Source organism: Saccostrea echinata, unplaced genomic scaffold (genome assembly GCF_033153115.1).
Source record: "Saccostrea echinata isolate AGI-Se365-2 ecotype Australia unplaced genomic scaffold, CSIRO_AGI_Sech_v1 ptg000033l, whole genome shotgun sequence".
Lineage (NCBI taxonomy): Eukaryota > Metazoa > Mollusca > Bivalvia > Ostreida > Ostreidae > Saccostrea > Saccostrea echinata.
Window position 1 is genome coordinate 20,716,347 of NW_026889782.1, and position 16,698 is coordinate 20,733,044.

The 16,698-nt window shown below is 31.2% G+C and overlaps 1 protein-coding gene and 1 long non-coding RNA gene across 2 annotated transcripts; both read left to right on the plus strand.

Moving 5' to 3' along the window:
• Positions 1-10,003: 10,003 nt before the first annotated feature.
• Positions 10,004-14,183, plus strand: LOC133198253 (transient receptor potential cation channel subfamily M member-like 2). Its single transcript, XM_061334374.1, has 8 exons — positions 10,004-10,026; positions 10,122-10,170; positions 10,529-10,657; positions 11,171-11,416; positions 12,007-12,184; positions 12,908-13,067; positions 13,782-14,080; positions 14,170-14,183. The coding sequence occupies exons 1-8, from the start codon at positions 10,004-10,006 to the stop codon at positions 14,181-14,183; spliced, it is 1,098 nt and encodes a 365-aa protein (XP_061190358.1).
• A 1,186-nt stretch (positions 14,184-15,369) lies between these two features.
• On the plus strand, positions 15,370-16,344 carry LOC133198925 (uncharacterized). The gene is made up of 3 exons (XR_009722671.1): positions 15,370-15,440; positions 15,769-15,805; positions 16,259-16,344. It is a non-coding gene; the product is annotated as an uncharacterized LOC133198925 (long non-coding RNA).
• The last annotated feature ends 354 nt before the right edge of the window (positions 16,345-16,698 follow it).

Genomic DNA, 16,698 nt, shown 5'->3' on the forward strand with positions numbered 1-16,698 from the left:
TATAGTAAAAACAATAAATTAATCAATTAAACAAATTATGATATAGATTTGCATGTCTGGTGGCTTTTTTGAACCATGTATTTCTTACAGTGTGCATGACAGAAAGAACTCCAACGATGTTCAAGGTAAAAACAGTTCCTAGGAAAATTCCTTTAAAAAGCTTTCGACTTTCTGTCTTTTAATAAAATTATTTAGGCTCTATTTAATCATTATTTTATGAATGTTATCTTGAGGATTGAAACACACATATTTTAAGATATAGATCCCTCTCTTTGGAAACGAAATTCTTTGGGGCTTTCGTTCTTAAATACTTGGGAAAAAGTACTATTGATGGGTATTTTAATAGCTCATTTTGGTATTTTTTGCCTTTATTTCCTATTTCTTTTTATTTTGTTTCAATTGACATACATTTTTGCCAAAATAAATTACATTTATTTTATTTTCATATCTGAAGATAATGATAAAATGAAGAGATCAAACGTCTTTGTTTTCTCATATAAGATCAAACTTTGCTGATTAACAAATGTTTAAAATAAATAAAAAGAGTATTAAATATGGAAAACCCAATTATTAAAAAAATCATTTTATAATTTAGGAAAAATATGCCAATCCTCTTTGTATGTACCTTCTAAAAACAGGAAAATGGAAAATTCCAAAAGACAACATAAAGGACTTTTTCAGCCATCGTTCCATTGAATATATATTTGAAAAGGTATGCAAGGTTCTGGAAAAAGTTCGAAATACTCGAACAAAGTCATTATTTATTGCATCTTTTGGGAATAATCTCCCGACCTAAAGAAAATTATGCATGTTTTTTGAAAGAACAATTTGCTATTTTTTTCTCCTGTTAATGTATTTCAAAGGACATGGCACATGAGTTCGAAAATGGTCTTTGGGTGGATTTAAAGGAGTCAACAAAAAATGTATACCTGCCACCTGTTTGGAATGGTAGGTTTTTATCCGTTATTTAATTCAACTTGCAATTTAATTGGATACAGTATTTTGTTAATATCGCAAAAACTAATTTACATACGTCGCAATGTTTTGCGTCAAAAACGTATAATTTGTTTTTAGAAGTTACGTGTACAATTAAAATTTGTATAGTTTGAAAGCATTCTTGGGGGGAAAATAGTTTTATACAATATAAATGATAGCAAATTAAATCATATGGTTTATACAGCTTAAACTGCCCAAATTCAAGTAATACAGTATATCTTGGATAGCTTATGAATTCATACCTAAATTACATGAATAAGTGTTTAATTATGTATTATTTCTGTTTTTCTTTCCTATAACTGATTTATAATTATAGAATATCAATTTTGTTCTAGGTGATAAGCTACAGATCTCAATCTCTGGCTTGTTTGGATTGATCTTTCTAGCTTTGTTGAAAGAAAAATTTTACACAGGTGCTAAGCAATTCATTGAAACAGGATGCGTAAGTTTGTTTTTTTAATTTTTTTTTTTAATTTAATCACTTTTAATCATTTAATTCATTAATTTATTATTATTATATTTATTTATTCATTGCATGGATTCGGGATTGGAAATTAAATAACTTAATTATGACTAAAAATCCTAGCAAAACGATTTGCTATATAATCTTTTAAAAAAAACGACAGCATAATTTGACTGTAATGAAAAGGTGCTCATTTTATTCTCTTCAGCTGTATAACTACTAAGTGCGTATTTGCTTATTCTTATTGCCTTTGTAATTAACAGGTGCGAATTCCCTTTATTCTTGTTGTTTCTGTAATTTACAGGTGTGTATTCAATTTATTCTTGATGCTTATGTAATTAACAGGTGCGTATTCACTTTATTCTTGTTGGCTGTGTCATTCTACAAGAAGCCGTTGATGACTGGAGAACAAGTGAAGCAGATAAAGAAAAATTTCAGCTAATGATAAAGTAGGTGTAGAGAATTTCAGAAAAAGCTTTTGACATATACATTAAAAAAACGATAACAGAAGAATAAAGCTAAAAACTTCTTGTAACATCATCTCCAGAAGAGTATACTGCAAAAACTATATACCAATTATCTAAACTTCATTCAAAGTCAACGTTATATGAAAATTAATATTAAATTCAGGAACATCGAGATGTTATTTTCATACCAATTTAAATAGAAAGTAAATTCTTATTTTAGTCAGTTTGTTATTTTGAATATAAATTAATCTAACTACATGTATAACCATTACATGTCAATAAATCTCATATCAACCACTTATTGATATAATACTAGTAAGGAAAACAGTTTATATACCAAAGAATTATATAGACACTAAGATGGTTTCTTGTTTAATAGACTCGCACTTATGCACTGCCTATATTTTTTAATTATCTTCTTATGTTTATCAATGTTTATTATTTTTTATTAATAGAAAATTCACACACCAAGCAATTCGTATCATCAGCTGTGTTCATGAAGCTGATAAACAAAAAGATCAACAAGCACAAACAGAGGAAAATAAAAAGAATGAAGTCGATAAAAAGGAGAAAATAGAAGTAGGAGCAAATATTCAACATTCTGGCAGACTTCTTCTTAATCATGGTTATCTTACTGGTGGCATTCAAACGGAAAACCGAATTTTTCTTGACAATGAAGTTGTGAAAAACATTCTTAACCAAATGTGGTACGGGGGAGAGAAGATAACCAAGCTAAAAGTTAGTATTTATAATTTCAAATCTTTAAAAACACACGTCTTTGAAGAACTTGGATTTAAACATTTGTAAAATTTAAAGGTTAATTTATGATCAAAAATTATTTCTCTGATTATCTGAAAAAAGTAGGAGAGTGTGCCGTGGAAAAGAACAAACAACAGCTAAGTTTGATATTCATTTGAGCAGCTAAAGTAAATGCTTATTATAGCTGCTGTACAATTAACATTTAAAATGTATCCGGTCAATGGCTATACATTTTTAACATAAAGTTAAAAATTCCCATACCGTAAATCTGGAAATTTTTACTGTAGATAAATTTTTAGCAAATTTGTGCGTGCATTGCATTCGCAAAAATATTATTCTTAAAAATAAATCTACAGCAAAAAATATAAACAGCTGACAGCTGGTGTCTGTTTTGAACCTGGTGAACCCGATATCTGAAGGTTAGTTAAAGTTGACATCGTTTTTATATATTACATGTACATGCGTGATTTCATAAAATGTTATGAAATCTTTAAACAGTTTCGATGATTTTTCTTTTCTAATATTTTTATCTGATAATTGAACGTTGACATTGTTTAATATTGTATGTACATTCGTAATTTATTGTATGTACATGCGTAACTTATAAACTGTTATGAAAATTTTAAGCTCTTTTTAATTTTAGCGCCGAAGATAATTCGCAAAACTTTAAAACGTAAAAATTAATCAGCAGCTTTTTGATCCAGTTTCGCAAAAATAAATCGACGTAAAAATTTCCAGATTTACGGTATTCTAAATTATAATATGCTTTCTGTCAATTTGTCTCCATATAATTACACGTAATACCCAACTATTTTCGCATATTGTTCTAAGGATTTATATAGCGTAAGCATACTATGCCAAAATAGTGCACAGCTTCTTTTCTAAAGAAAATTCGACAACACTCACGCTGGGTATCGAACTCACGACCTCAAGATCGTCAGTCTGACGCAATACCGATTACGCCAGATACTTCGTTATCTGAAACACAATATTTCAATATATATAGACGTAGTTTCATACATTTGTCACATAAAATAAAAATAAACAAAGTAATTTTGTCGAAAATTGTTTCATTTTTTTTTCTTTTACCCAACTTAAATTATTTTGAAACTATCTGTTCATCATACCTAACTGCATGAAACACTTTTAAAATTATGACCTAATTGCACCACAACGTGACGTCATAATCTTGGATTACTAACATGTTTATTAGATATGATGAAACATTGGAAATGGAAAAAAAAATATTGTCGTTTTTATACAAGTCAGCATAATAATAACAAAAGTGCACGATGTTACATACCCTGACTACTACTGAGGTGTGGTACATGCAAAGCACAACACTATTTCATATATAAATAATTTATCATTGGAATCATTGTTAGGTATATAAACTTTTTAACCCTTTAACCCCCAGAGACGCATTTGGACGCATTTTCAGCATCACAGAGATTTAACTGTTGGCGTTTTCTAAATATTCGGGTTACATCAAAACAATTGATATTTTCTAAAACTACAGAAGAAACTAAACAATTTTTCTACTCAAGGTTTTCCTGTGCGATGTTGAGAAATTATCATAAACTTGAATTGAATATTGCATATCATTGCAGGAAGTTGATAAAAATACGCATAAATGACTGATTTTGTGCTATCTTCTGTTAGCTTTTTCTTAATAACAAACACAATAAAATAAAAAATGAATGCCATAACCTGAAAGCTAGGACTTTTCCCTACATTTTTTATTCCGGACATTATAAGGTACTTGCATCCGTTACAGAGATATTTGTCGTTGAATATTGGAACTTTTACGAGTAAAACACACAAAATGCACTATGACGTCATTTGACCTTTCACATGCACAATGAAATCGTTCATGAGCTCAGTGTAAAACAAACTGGTTCTTTTGATATTTGGAAAAGATTTATTTTTTTAAAAAAATGAATTATTTGTAAAGAAGAGTTAATGTACGACACGTTTTGAGCCATAAACATGTAATAAAAGGATTTTTCCATAGCTTTAGGAGACACATATTATATACATGTATAGTAATAGTCTTTGGCCCAACGCCCCGATTGCGTGCACCCATTGTATCAGAAATCCCTGTTGAATTTTGTGTCAGTCCTACATGTAGTAGGAATAATCAATCAAATAATTAAATATTTACCTTTACCATTTTCCTAATCTTCAGATTTATTATTAAGAGTGAAAAAAAATGTAAAAATAAATTTCTAGTACTTGGTGTACTTTGAAAGGAAAAGTGCATTTTTATGAAAGCGACAGGATAGATAACGCAGTTAGTCTTTTTTTTCTATGATAAAAAGATTAAAAAAAACTGTCACAATGAAAAAATATATCAAAAGTACTACGTAGTACGTCGTAAACGTAGACAAACAAACAGCTGATTTTAATCAGATTGCTATATTTACAGAAATAACTTCTGAATAAACACACAGGAAACTGGGGTTTCTTCGTTCGTGTTAAATTCATTTTTTCAGTCATCACAGAGCTAAGAACAAATCTATATCAAACTGGATAAAATGGAAAACTTGGGATAAACAAACAAATTCTCCCTCACTGCCTAATCCTTTACAGATTAGCCGGGATTACAAGTATGTGTATTGAGGAAGTTGAAAAGTTGAATCTACTGCTACAACAAAAATAGAACGGGACAAATACGTAAAATATTTGCCAGAACAGCTCGCAAAAATAGTAAAATGCGCTATTGGATATAAAAACCACCATTTTACTATTTTTCAAAAGCTGTGGAGAAATGTTAATGAAAGTACAATCAGAAGTATTCGGAAACTATGCCTAAGCTCTATAATTTTGGTAAAACTTGTGTTTTTTCACTATAGAAATCAACGGAAAATATTTTTAAAACACCCCCTTTTTCCCTTTTACAGCAATTATGAGTTATTTAACAAATGTATACCAAAGCTCTTGTTGTTTCACGGGCCGGGGGGGGGGGGATGTTTAAAGATAAATTAACATGAGTTAAACATATGGAAAAAATGAAGGATCATTTATCCATGTCCATGAGTATTTTAAAATCTGAGTACTATTTTAAAATCTAGTGATGTTCTAAAGCCTGATTTCAATGGATATACATCTTTTAGCCCCCTTATAAAAAGAATTGCAATTAAGACCAATTAACAATTTTACACTGTTATTAATTATGTAATATTGTAATTTTTGAATTTACCGGGTGGTAGTAAACAACAAGAGGCCCATGGGCCATGTCGCTCACCTGAGCTTATTGGCTAGGAAGAAGCAGAAATCAGTTCGGTATTGAACGGGGAAAGGGGGGGGGGCAAACTTTAATTCAAATTACCTCAGGATGCTTCCATATCAATATTACTAATCACGGCTTTGCTTCTTTAAACAGGAGAATTTTAAAGATTTTTTTCCTATGTTTTCCACCGTCACGGTAGCTTATACTGTAGAGCTTTCGCTCCGTGATTGGAAGGTAAGAGGTTCGAGCCCCGGCTGCGACTGACCTAAGTCGATAAAAAATAGGTAGCAACTGTTCCTTCGCCAAGTGCTCAGCACTTTGAAGTGAAAGTTGCGGGTCCTTCAGATGATACCTTAATAACCGAGGCCCTGTGTCACGACAGGCGTAGGCACGATGAAGATCTTTCACTGCTCAATGGCCCTCGGCACTCAGCCGAGTTAAGGTCTAAATTTGAAGGCCTTCACCGGTATATGGTGAAGTCTCTATATGAGTGAAAAATTCTTGAACGGGACGTAAAACAACATACTATCAATCAATCCTATGTTTTCCTATGTAAAACTCTGATTTCTCATTGTGGCCCCACACTACCCACCATAAATTTGAACAAATTTGAATCAACACATCCTGAGGATGTTTTTATTTTATAATAATATGACTAATCATAGCTTTGCTGTTCTTGAGCAAAAGATTTTTCAAGATGATTCCTATATTTTCTTTTCTTATGCAAAACCTAACTGACCCCCTGTTGTGCACCCATGATTTGAAAAACTTGATTCCACAATACCTAAGGTTGCTTCTGTATAAATATGACTAATAATTGCTAAGTTGTTCTTGAGAAGAAGATTTTAAAGATATTTCCAATGTAAAAGCATTTCACAGTAGAAAAGGATTTATCATAAGATAGTTTCAAAAATGTAATTTACTAAGAAGTAATTAATTAACAAAAATTATATTGAAGTCTATGGGGACAAGCGATTCCTTTTAAAAGTAAATGTTCAAATAATATGAATATTAATAAATACTGTGGTGGAAAGATGCATTAAAACATTAGAAATAGAATGACAATTGAAAACGATTTTTTTAACCAGATAATTTTTTTATAATTGATTTTATTCATTGATTATAAACAGAGGGAGATAACCCTTACCAAAATTCAGGGTCATAAATTAGGACACATCCCACCCTTAGATGCTAATAGTAATAAATAGTAATTACGTCAGAATATAGTGAGTACAAAACACATCTGTTGTGTATTCAATTTCATTGAATCTGTTGGTATTAGGGATGGAATACCTAAACTTCTTTGCTGATTCAGCATCCAACTTCTTCTGCTAGCTTCTGAATGCCTGACTTTCTCAAAGCGTTGCCTTATATACCCTTTGGTTTGGCTAGTCCATTCCAAAGGTTGTTAGGTCATACCATTATTAGAGGTCTTCGGTGCGTTTTACTCGAATATGTCCCTTAACCATTACACCTATATATTTCTATGTAAAACTTCCACCCCCTCTTGCGGCCCTGTCCTACCCCCGCGGGTCATGATATAAAAAAAACTTGAATCTACGGTATGTAATGAAGCTTTCACGTAAGTTTCATTTTTTCTTGTCCAGTGGTTCTTGAGAAGAAGATTTTTAAAAGATGCCACCAGATTTTCATAAATTCTTAATTATTTCCCTTTGAAAGACGACGTGACACTTCCTGTGAACAAACTTAAATTCTCTTTACTCAAGGATGCTTTTTAGCAAGTTTGGTTGAACTTGGCCCGATGGTTCTTGAGAAGAGGTCTAAAATGTGACAAGTTTACGGATTACAGACGACAGACGGACGCCGGACACTCTTTGATCAGAAAAGCTCACATGATGATTAATTGATTGATTGTATGTATGTTGTTTTACGTCCCATTTGAGAATTTTTCACTCATATAGAGACGTCGCCATATACCGGTGAAGGGCTTCAAATTTTGACATTTACTAGGCACTCAGGGCCATTGAGCAGTGAGGGATCTTTATCGTGCCAACGCCTACCGTGACACAGGGCCTCGGTTTTTAAGGTATCATCTGAAGGAACCGCAACTTTCACTTCAAAGTGCCGAGAGCCCGGCGAAGGAACAGTTGCTACCCATTTTTTTTTTTTTTATCGACTTAGGTCAGTCGCGGACAAGATTCGAACTCACGACCTCCCGATCATGGAGCGAGCGCTTTACCGACTGAGCTACCTTGAACGGTAAAAGCTCACTTGAGCCTTCGGCTTAGATTAGCTAAAAATTACAATATGACAGGTTGTCATATTGTAATTTGTGGTATTTACCTCCACTCGGTATATTCAAAAATTACAATATTACGATACATTTGTAAAATAAGTCAATAACTAGTGAACTCTTGTTTGCAATAAAAAAATAATGACAAAATTGTCATTTTTATTGAATTAAGGCGCGTAAAATGTAGGCTGGAATCGAGAGTTAGTGTGCGTAGTTCTTTGCCATACTCTCCCCATGGTCATCTTTTAAAACTTAATGATGAACTAGTGATATTGTATGTTCGAGTACATATCAGGGTGTTGTGATTTCTCAGATGCAGGTCGCTGGAACTAGGCAAGTAATTTTATTCAGTGATAAAACCCTACTTACACTGTAGTAAATGGGGGCCCATTTGATGTAAAAAACGACTGGGCATTGTTTCTTCTTAAACACATGGGTTTTCCAAAAAGAAGAAAAAAAACGTGCATTTAAGGCGAAATATTTTCTGGCATGATTCCAAGAACATCAAATCAACATTTAACAAACGAATAAGAGACAATGTTCAGCAAAATCCCTCCTCCTCTCACTTCGACCAACGTTTTATAGATGTCAATTTTTGTAACGTTGATGTTTGTAATTTTAATGTGTACCATGACGTTGAATATATATACATGTATCCATGTTTTGTTAGAAAGTCCCCTTCTCAATTTTTTTTTGTAACCATGGCAACACTCTTCATTGAAATAAAAATACTAAAATAAAAAATTGTGTATCTTAGTGTACTTTACATGTGTACCAAATTTTATTGAAGTCAGACAAAAACTGTAGGAGGGAAAGCGATTTGGAAATTGCTGAATATAGTATACCCGTGTTTTATTAAGAAATCCCATTCTAAAATTACTATTTTTGTAACCATGGCAACACTCTTCATTGAAATAAAAATACTAAAATAAAGAATTGTGTATCAATGTATACTCAACATGTGTACCAAATTTAATTGAAGTCAGGCAAAAACTGTAGGAGGGAAAGCGATTTGAAAATTGCTTATAATTACGACAATCAGACAGCTGTAAAGCCAAAGTCTTAAGGATTAAGGACATTGTGTGATTGTATAAACTCTTCCTATGAAATAAAATTGACCAGTATAACTAAAAACTAATTGACTGCATGCTTTGTTTTAGTAGTATCACTAAATCCTCTTTTATGGAAACATTATATGTAAATTTGTTTGCATTTTTGGGATGAAAAATTTGAAAAACACATATTTTGGCAATTATGGGTCTCATGCGTTGCCATGGCAACCACGACGTCATTTTACTCTGCATAATTAAAAACCTTAAGATTTTATCTTTCAGAGAATGTATAGGTTGCTTTATGCAAAAATGACTAGAAAATGTTAAAATTTCAATTTAAAATTTTTAAGCTGTTTTGCAGAAAAAATGCAAAATCTCTGGTAGTTAAAGGGTTAAAGAATGAATTGAAGTGGCATACTCATTTTCAGTTAAATGTTTATTTTCAAGAAATATAATAGCTTGATTAGGTTCCTTTCTTTTATTTTACTCATTTCCGAATCGCCTAGAAGTTGTGATTATGAAATTACTGCTATTTTATTTCAATTAGACTCTCACCATTGGAGCTTCCTTAATCACTGACAATCAAATGAATGGTACATTAAAAGAGTATATAATAAATATTCGCTTTGAAGAAAGTTTTGTATCTAATTTATTGTTAATCAAGAATGCAAACTTTAAAAGTTGTCTTCCTATTGCTTATTTTTATTTGTTTTGCAGGTATTTGGCTTTGTGCTGTTGACAATTTTTCATTTCATTTTTTTACCAATTCTGATGGTAACTATGGAACGTGGGCCTCTTCAATGGTAAGGTATACATGTAACAACAGCATTTCAATAATGTTTATTTCAATAATTTGACTAAATTTGCATGATCCAATGGTATTGCATTTCATTTTAAGGTTGTACAGACAATATAAAATTCCATTTATGAAGGTTTTTCTGAACGTGGTAAGTATATTTTAAAAAAATAAGTCTTAATAATTATTTTTTAGAATGTTTTCCTTTAAAAAGGATGAATGTAAAAGTTCCAAAAAGTAAATGCACAATGTATAATCCTTCTTGGCTAACTTGTTTCACAGAAATAGTTTAGTCTTTGTTTTTGTACTAAATTTGGCTACGGAAGGCTCTTTCTACTTGATCCATACATTCCAGTCAACAGGGGATACTTTCTTCTCCTAGGTACCTGATCCATTCTCTGGAATTGCCGGGGGTCCGTGTTTATATACACTGTTTACAGATTGTATTGTTTGTAGTTTTTTATGAGATTGGTCGCTGTTTGTTATCTTCAACTTTTTTTATTTTTTAGCTGAGTCTCTTTGCTCTCCTGACTGCATATGCTTATATGCTTCTGTTTGATTTTGCAAAAGGAATATCTAACACAGATGTATTTCTTATTGCCTGGATGACTAGCTTTTTTATTGAAGAAACAAAACAGGTACTTTTTCCAAGCGCATTCCTTATGTATTATTACGAACAGTTTTTTTTTTTACCTCAACTACTTAATTATTTATTGAATTATTTCATTTTAAATCTACTGTTTCGAAAAACAAATCGCAGTTTAAAATATCATATAGAGCCTTTCAGCATATTATAGACACAGTACTTGACTTTTTATGCGAAATGTACTTTTGCAATTTTTTAATCAACATTAGAATCACAAATATTATTCATCTCTTTTTACTATTTTCGATAACATGTGGTTCACATGTACATAGGTATAATATATAAGTATTCTGTAACTTGTTTTATTGATTTTGACATATAAATTATATCTTTTAATCTATTCGTCGTTGTAACAAGGGGAAGATAAAACGGGTTGATTATGTAATTTCAATAAAGTTTCAAGGTTTTGTCGATGTAATAAGACAAAGAAAAAAAATCGTATAATGTTTCAATGTTCTGAAACTTGAGTTATAATGATTTTGAAATTTACATTATGACTTTAAAGGTGTTTGTCGCTGTAAAAAGGCAAAGGAAAAAGCAGTATATTACGGACCCTTGGAACATTCTTGACTGGTTGTCTATGATTACGTACATATGCGGCATGCTGATGAAACTTGAAGATACGAATGACTACTTTACTGCATCAAAAGTTCTGCTAGTTGCAGCCTTCATCATGTTCAGTATAAGGATACTTCATATGTTTTCCATGTCCGAGTTGCTGGGTCCAAAGTTGGTTATCATCCAAAAAATGGTAAGTGAATACGAAAAAAAAGATAAGGTGTTGTGGATTTTCAATATAAAATAATTTCATATGAGTAACATCCAAAGAATGGTAAATATGAATGAAATAAAATAATCGATTTCTTATTAATTTGAAAATGAACAATGTACCATATATACATCATCGATAAATATGTCGGATTAATGCTACTGAAGTTTAACTGAAGCCAAATGAATTGAAAATTTTAAATATCTGTGAAAACCAAATACGATAAATAGTGCTATTTCATGATTATTTCAAATTATTTTTAAATTTATTTTATTTCAAACTGCTTTTTCAAATAACTGCAGATAACTTTTTCTCTTCTTGATCATTGTTATTTTAAAAAGGAGTTAAAATAAGAAATACTGCATTTTTTTTTTATAGAGTACAGTTTTCATCATTCGTCATGTTATAATTAAAATAATAGAGAAGACTTTTCCTTTGAATTATTCGCATATTCAGAAAAAAATACTTAAAAACTATACTTTTTAATAGCGTTTATTGTTGTGTTGTTTTTACCCATAGGCATTTTGTATTGAAAGCACTGCAGTGTCACATTTACTTTTTTTAATTTCCAGTTTAATGACACAATTGCTTTTATGGCAATCATGTTTGTTATCTCCATGTGCTATAACATCTCATACTATGCCATTCTATATTCTGAAAACTCCGAATTTACTTTTGAACAACTGGAGAAAATTACGAGAAACGGATACTGGATGTTATTTGGGGAGCTGAATTTGGAAGGAGATAGATGTAAGAAAAAATTAAATCAAATCAACATGTTAATCTATTTTATCATATTTAAAAAAAAATTGAAATGATTTTGATATCTTTGATATATATTAAATTTAAATGTTCGTTTTTCCCAATCTTCATGGATTTGTTTGGCAAAGTATGCTTTAGGTATGTGATACACATATTATGTATTATTACACTGTTCATACTTAGTTATTAATTGTTTTCCATTTTTGTTTTGTTTTTGTTTTTGTTTTTTGCATATGCAATATATATCAGACGTCACAATAGCCACAGCAGCTTTCATGACTGATAAAAATTCTGCAGGGTCCATTTGGATCTGCAGGATTCATACGGGTTTATATCACATCCCTTGTACATTACAAACCATACAAAAATCTTATGATAAATTTCGTATACCTTTTCTTCGTTCATTAATTTTTCGTAACAGTTACTGTTCTTTGATGTAATAAGATGTATTACTATTTATTTGCATTTTTTCTCAGGTAGATATATGCTGTTATAACGAAGTATGTAATAAACATAATAAAACAAATCATTCTGCATAAAACGTCCTGTTGCATTCTTTGTACAATATCAGTCTAAAAGGCTGCAATTTGTGCCCTGTGTTCATACAAGATGTGATATGTTGAAAATTATGTTTTATTATCCATTAGTTTGATGTCAAAGAAATAAAAAAAATATATTAGACCAACTAAACATATTTTTGCATATTTCTAGTGACGGAACCTGAGTGCACATTTAACCAAACTGAGTATAGAGAAGGGTCAAAAGAAAGATGTCCTTCATCACTTGGGAGGTTTTTGGCTCCTTATCTAAAAGCTGTTTACGTGCTCATTGCAGTCATACTGCTTTTAAATTTGCTGATCGCCATGTACAGGTATGTCATAATAAAAGCTTATTTCTGTCAACGTTTCAAGTTTACCTTTTTGAAATTTTATAGCATTTGTCTGTTTTATCAGTCCATTTTATCCTTTTCCTGATTGGATCTTTTCTTGGACTTGTTGAACCAGTTTGATTTTATTGGCCATGCAAAATTTTTCATAAAAATACTAGTTACAAGTACAATTTTTTTAATAAGAAAAAATATAAGGTGGTGAAAACAAGATCGATCAAAAATAATTCCTTATAGAAACTGTTTCAGAAGAGATGAAAGACCATATACCAAAATCCTTGTCAAATGCTTTTAGAATGCACAATCAGTATTTCATAATGCTCAAGGGTACAGATAGCTCAGTCTACCTGATCAGTATATTTGGCGGGTGTGACCAGTCAAGAGGGGATGCTTACTCCTCCCAGGCACCTGATCCCACCTCTGGAATTCCCAGGGGTCCATGTTTTATACCCTCTTCACATATCTGAATTGTTTATGGACTTTTTTAGATCGATTATCGTTCGTTATCTTTATCATTTACATACGGAGAGAGGTTGAAATTATGTTTTAAAGAAGTGTTTATTCAGGAGGCTATATGTGTTCAAATAATGATTGAAAATACCTCAGTTTTTGATTAAATTTGTCTAGAAATAGCTTATGCTTAAAACAGGGTTACAATCTGAAATGTATACTGATAAAAATCATATTTTTTTCTTTTAGTAATACGTTTGCTGAAGTACACGAGAAGTCAAAATTCTATTGGTCTCAACTTCAAACGGATTTTTTGGAAGAGTTCAGTTTGAAAAGTATTTTTCCTGTACACATGCAACTAATCGCGATCCCATTCTTTGTCATCCATGCCTTTGTGTGGTTAGTGAGGTCCTTACCTCGATGTAGGACTGTCAAATGCTGTGATGCTTCGGTTCATGCCAAAGATGACAGTACTATTCTCCACCACGCACCATATACACATGAAGATGATATAAAAAAGTTTAACAAAATTCCTATGTTTGTAAGAGGTCAGTATGATAACATTGCTTTCTTACAAGGGCGAAGATCGATTTTTTTTATTTATTTGTTAGGTTTTTTTTGTTTTGTTTTGATTTAGCTTACATGAGCTGAAAGCTAAAGTGAGCTTCTCTGATCACAAGTTCTCCGCCGTCTGTCCGTCTTTCCGTCTGTCCATCTGTCTGTCCCTCCGTCTGTAAACTTTTCACATTCTCAACTTCTGATGAAAATCCACTGAGATAATTTTAAACAAAAATAATACAAAGCAATCTTGGGAGAAGGGGTAGGGGGTTAAATTGTTAAAGGGCGGAACCCCCTTATAACGGAGATAATTAAGAAAAGACAAAAATAGGTTGGGGTCATTAAAAAAATTCTCCTTAAGAACTACTTCGCTAGAAAAGGTAAAATTTATATGGAAGCTTCCCTAGGTTGGGTAGATTCTATATTGTACAAATCAAGACCACGGTGGTGGGGAAAAGCCACAATAGGGAATCAAAGTTTTACATTGAAATGTAATGAAGAAATCTTCTCAAGAAGCAGTGGGCCAGAAGGATGAACTTTTGTGGAAGCTTCCTGTGGTAGTGTAGATTCTTAATAGTTCAAACCATGCTCGCTGGGGTTTGGAAGGGGCTAGGATAAGTATTACGAGGGGGACAATCTGGTGAAGTACAGCAGTGCCTACTCAGGTGAGTGTTGTGACCATGGGCCTCTTGTTATTTTATTCTGTTTTTATTTTATGGGTTTTTTTCCGTTGTTTATTTGTTTGTTCGTTTGTTTTTGTTTTGTTTTGTTTTTATTTTTTTGTTTTGTTTTTTTCTTTCTTTTTTTTCATTCTGTTGTGTGTTTGTTAACAGTCTTCATATATGATAGTAACTACGATTTAAAACTGAGGAAAACGAGGGAAGCTGAGGGCAAGGCTGCTTTAATCACAAAGGGGTAAGGGTGTACTTGATTTAACATTAGTCAGAAAAAAAAAACTGTTACTTTTTATTAATGATTTTTTTGTTTCATTTTTTTTTTCATAAATATTATTGCTTTCAGTGAAATGGATATCAATGAAGAAAATAAGCTCAAGGTATGTCGTGTTGTAAATTTCGAATTAATTTGGTTATTGTAAAAACAAAATTTACATGATGACAAGTTGTCATGTTTAAAATTTTATATTTACTATCAAGATTAAATTCAATATTTAAAACATGAGAGTTTATTTAAGCGCGTATCTGATCAGAATCTAGCCATTTATTTCAAGGCTTGGTAGTTGTGACTGAAATTTGTGTCATAATTCTTCGTATACGTTCGCAGGAAATGAGTAAAAACTTAATGAGACATCGGAGAAAAATTCAGAAGAGTATGATAGAAAACTTTCAAAAGGTATATTATTGCTACTACTTATTTTTTATCGGATGTACTAAACGTCATCATGTTACATGTAAAAAGACACGTTAATTTCAAATGTGCACTAAATTATTATCTAGAAGCATTTTTTTCTAAATTTGAAAAAGGTCTCTGAAATCCGGTTATGTATATGATAAGAGTAGCATACTAAACAAAATGAAGTATCAGAGGATTATTTTTGTGCAGTATATTTCTTAGTTAGCTTGTTTTTGGCATCAATGAAATTCAAACCAATTAGGTTTTTCTTATTATTTTTGGTGAAAGATATATGAAATACAAGCATAATATAATTATTTTCTGACAGATGGAGTCAAACCTTCTGACAAAGTTGAAACCAGATTGTAAGTTAAAAAAAAAATCTTTTTTTTTCGAGTAATTTAAACTTACATACAAACAATGTATGTGTTTTTGTAAAGTTTCAGAAAAATTATATTTTGTATTAAAAGTTTTACTACATTTTATGTATCTTTATAGTAATACATTTAAGTTAATTTAAAAAGAAGCACGAAAATATATTATTTCCTTCAAGGCCTACTAGAAATATCAAACTATCTATGTTTAAAAAAATAAAATTGTGCTTATAATATTAAATATTGTTAATTAAGTTTGAAAAGACGACGTTTTGACATGCCGCTGCATGACTTCAAGTAGCTTGTGGATTGTTTGAAACAGGCAATTAAAGATTGTCCTTTTCATGCTATTTCTAAAAAGCGGGTATAGTGGAATATGCGTTCACTTACATGTAACTTATATGGTTGAGATATGTATTTATATCTTTTTTTTTTGTAATGTAGCTTACAGAAGATCAAAATCTGAATTAAGTCCAAATTCATCGTTCCTGAGATATCGCAGACAATCCTCAATCAAATCAAGAAGATCCTTGAATGTGTCTGATTCAGAAAGTGGTAAATATCATATTAAATGATACAATCTGATAGTGGTGAAAGTGGTAAATATCATGTTCAGATAGTGGTAAATATAATATTAAATGATACAATCTGATTTAGAAAGTGGTAAATATCATATTCAATGATGAATAGTTAGAGTGCGTGAAATTTCTCTGACATGGTCTCATTCATAAACTAGTGTGTATCGTATGTATTTATTGAAAAGTAGTGCAATATCTCTACTACAAAATTATTAAGAAAGTCGTATATGTCGTATTAAAGGTCAAGGTCTAGAAAATATATGGAATTGTATCCGTATTACCTACAGACAGTATCGGGATTGCGTT

What these genes read in the sequence shown, in the direction of transcription:
- LOC133198253 (XM_061334374.1), top strand. Translation starts at nt 10,004, where the DNA reads ATGGAACGTGGGCCTCTTCAATG. An exon ending in TTATTGAAGAAACAAAACAG is followed by an intron (nt 10,658 to 11,170) that starts GTACTTTTTCCA and finishes ATGACTTTAAAG; the next exon opens with GTGTTTGTCGCTGTAAAAAG. An exon ending in TTGCTGATCGCCATGTACAG is followed by an intron (nt 13,068 to 13,781) that starts GTATGTCATAAT and finishes TTTTTCTTTTAG; the next exon opens with TAATACGTTTGCTGAAGTAC.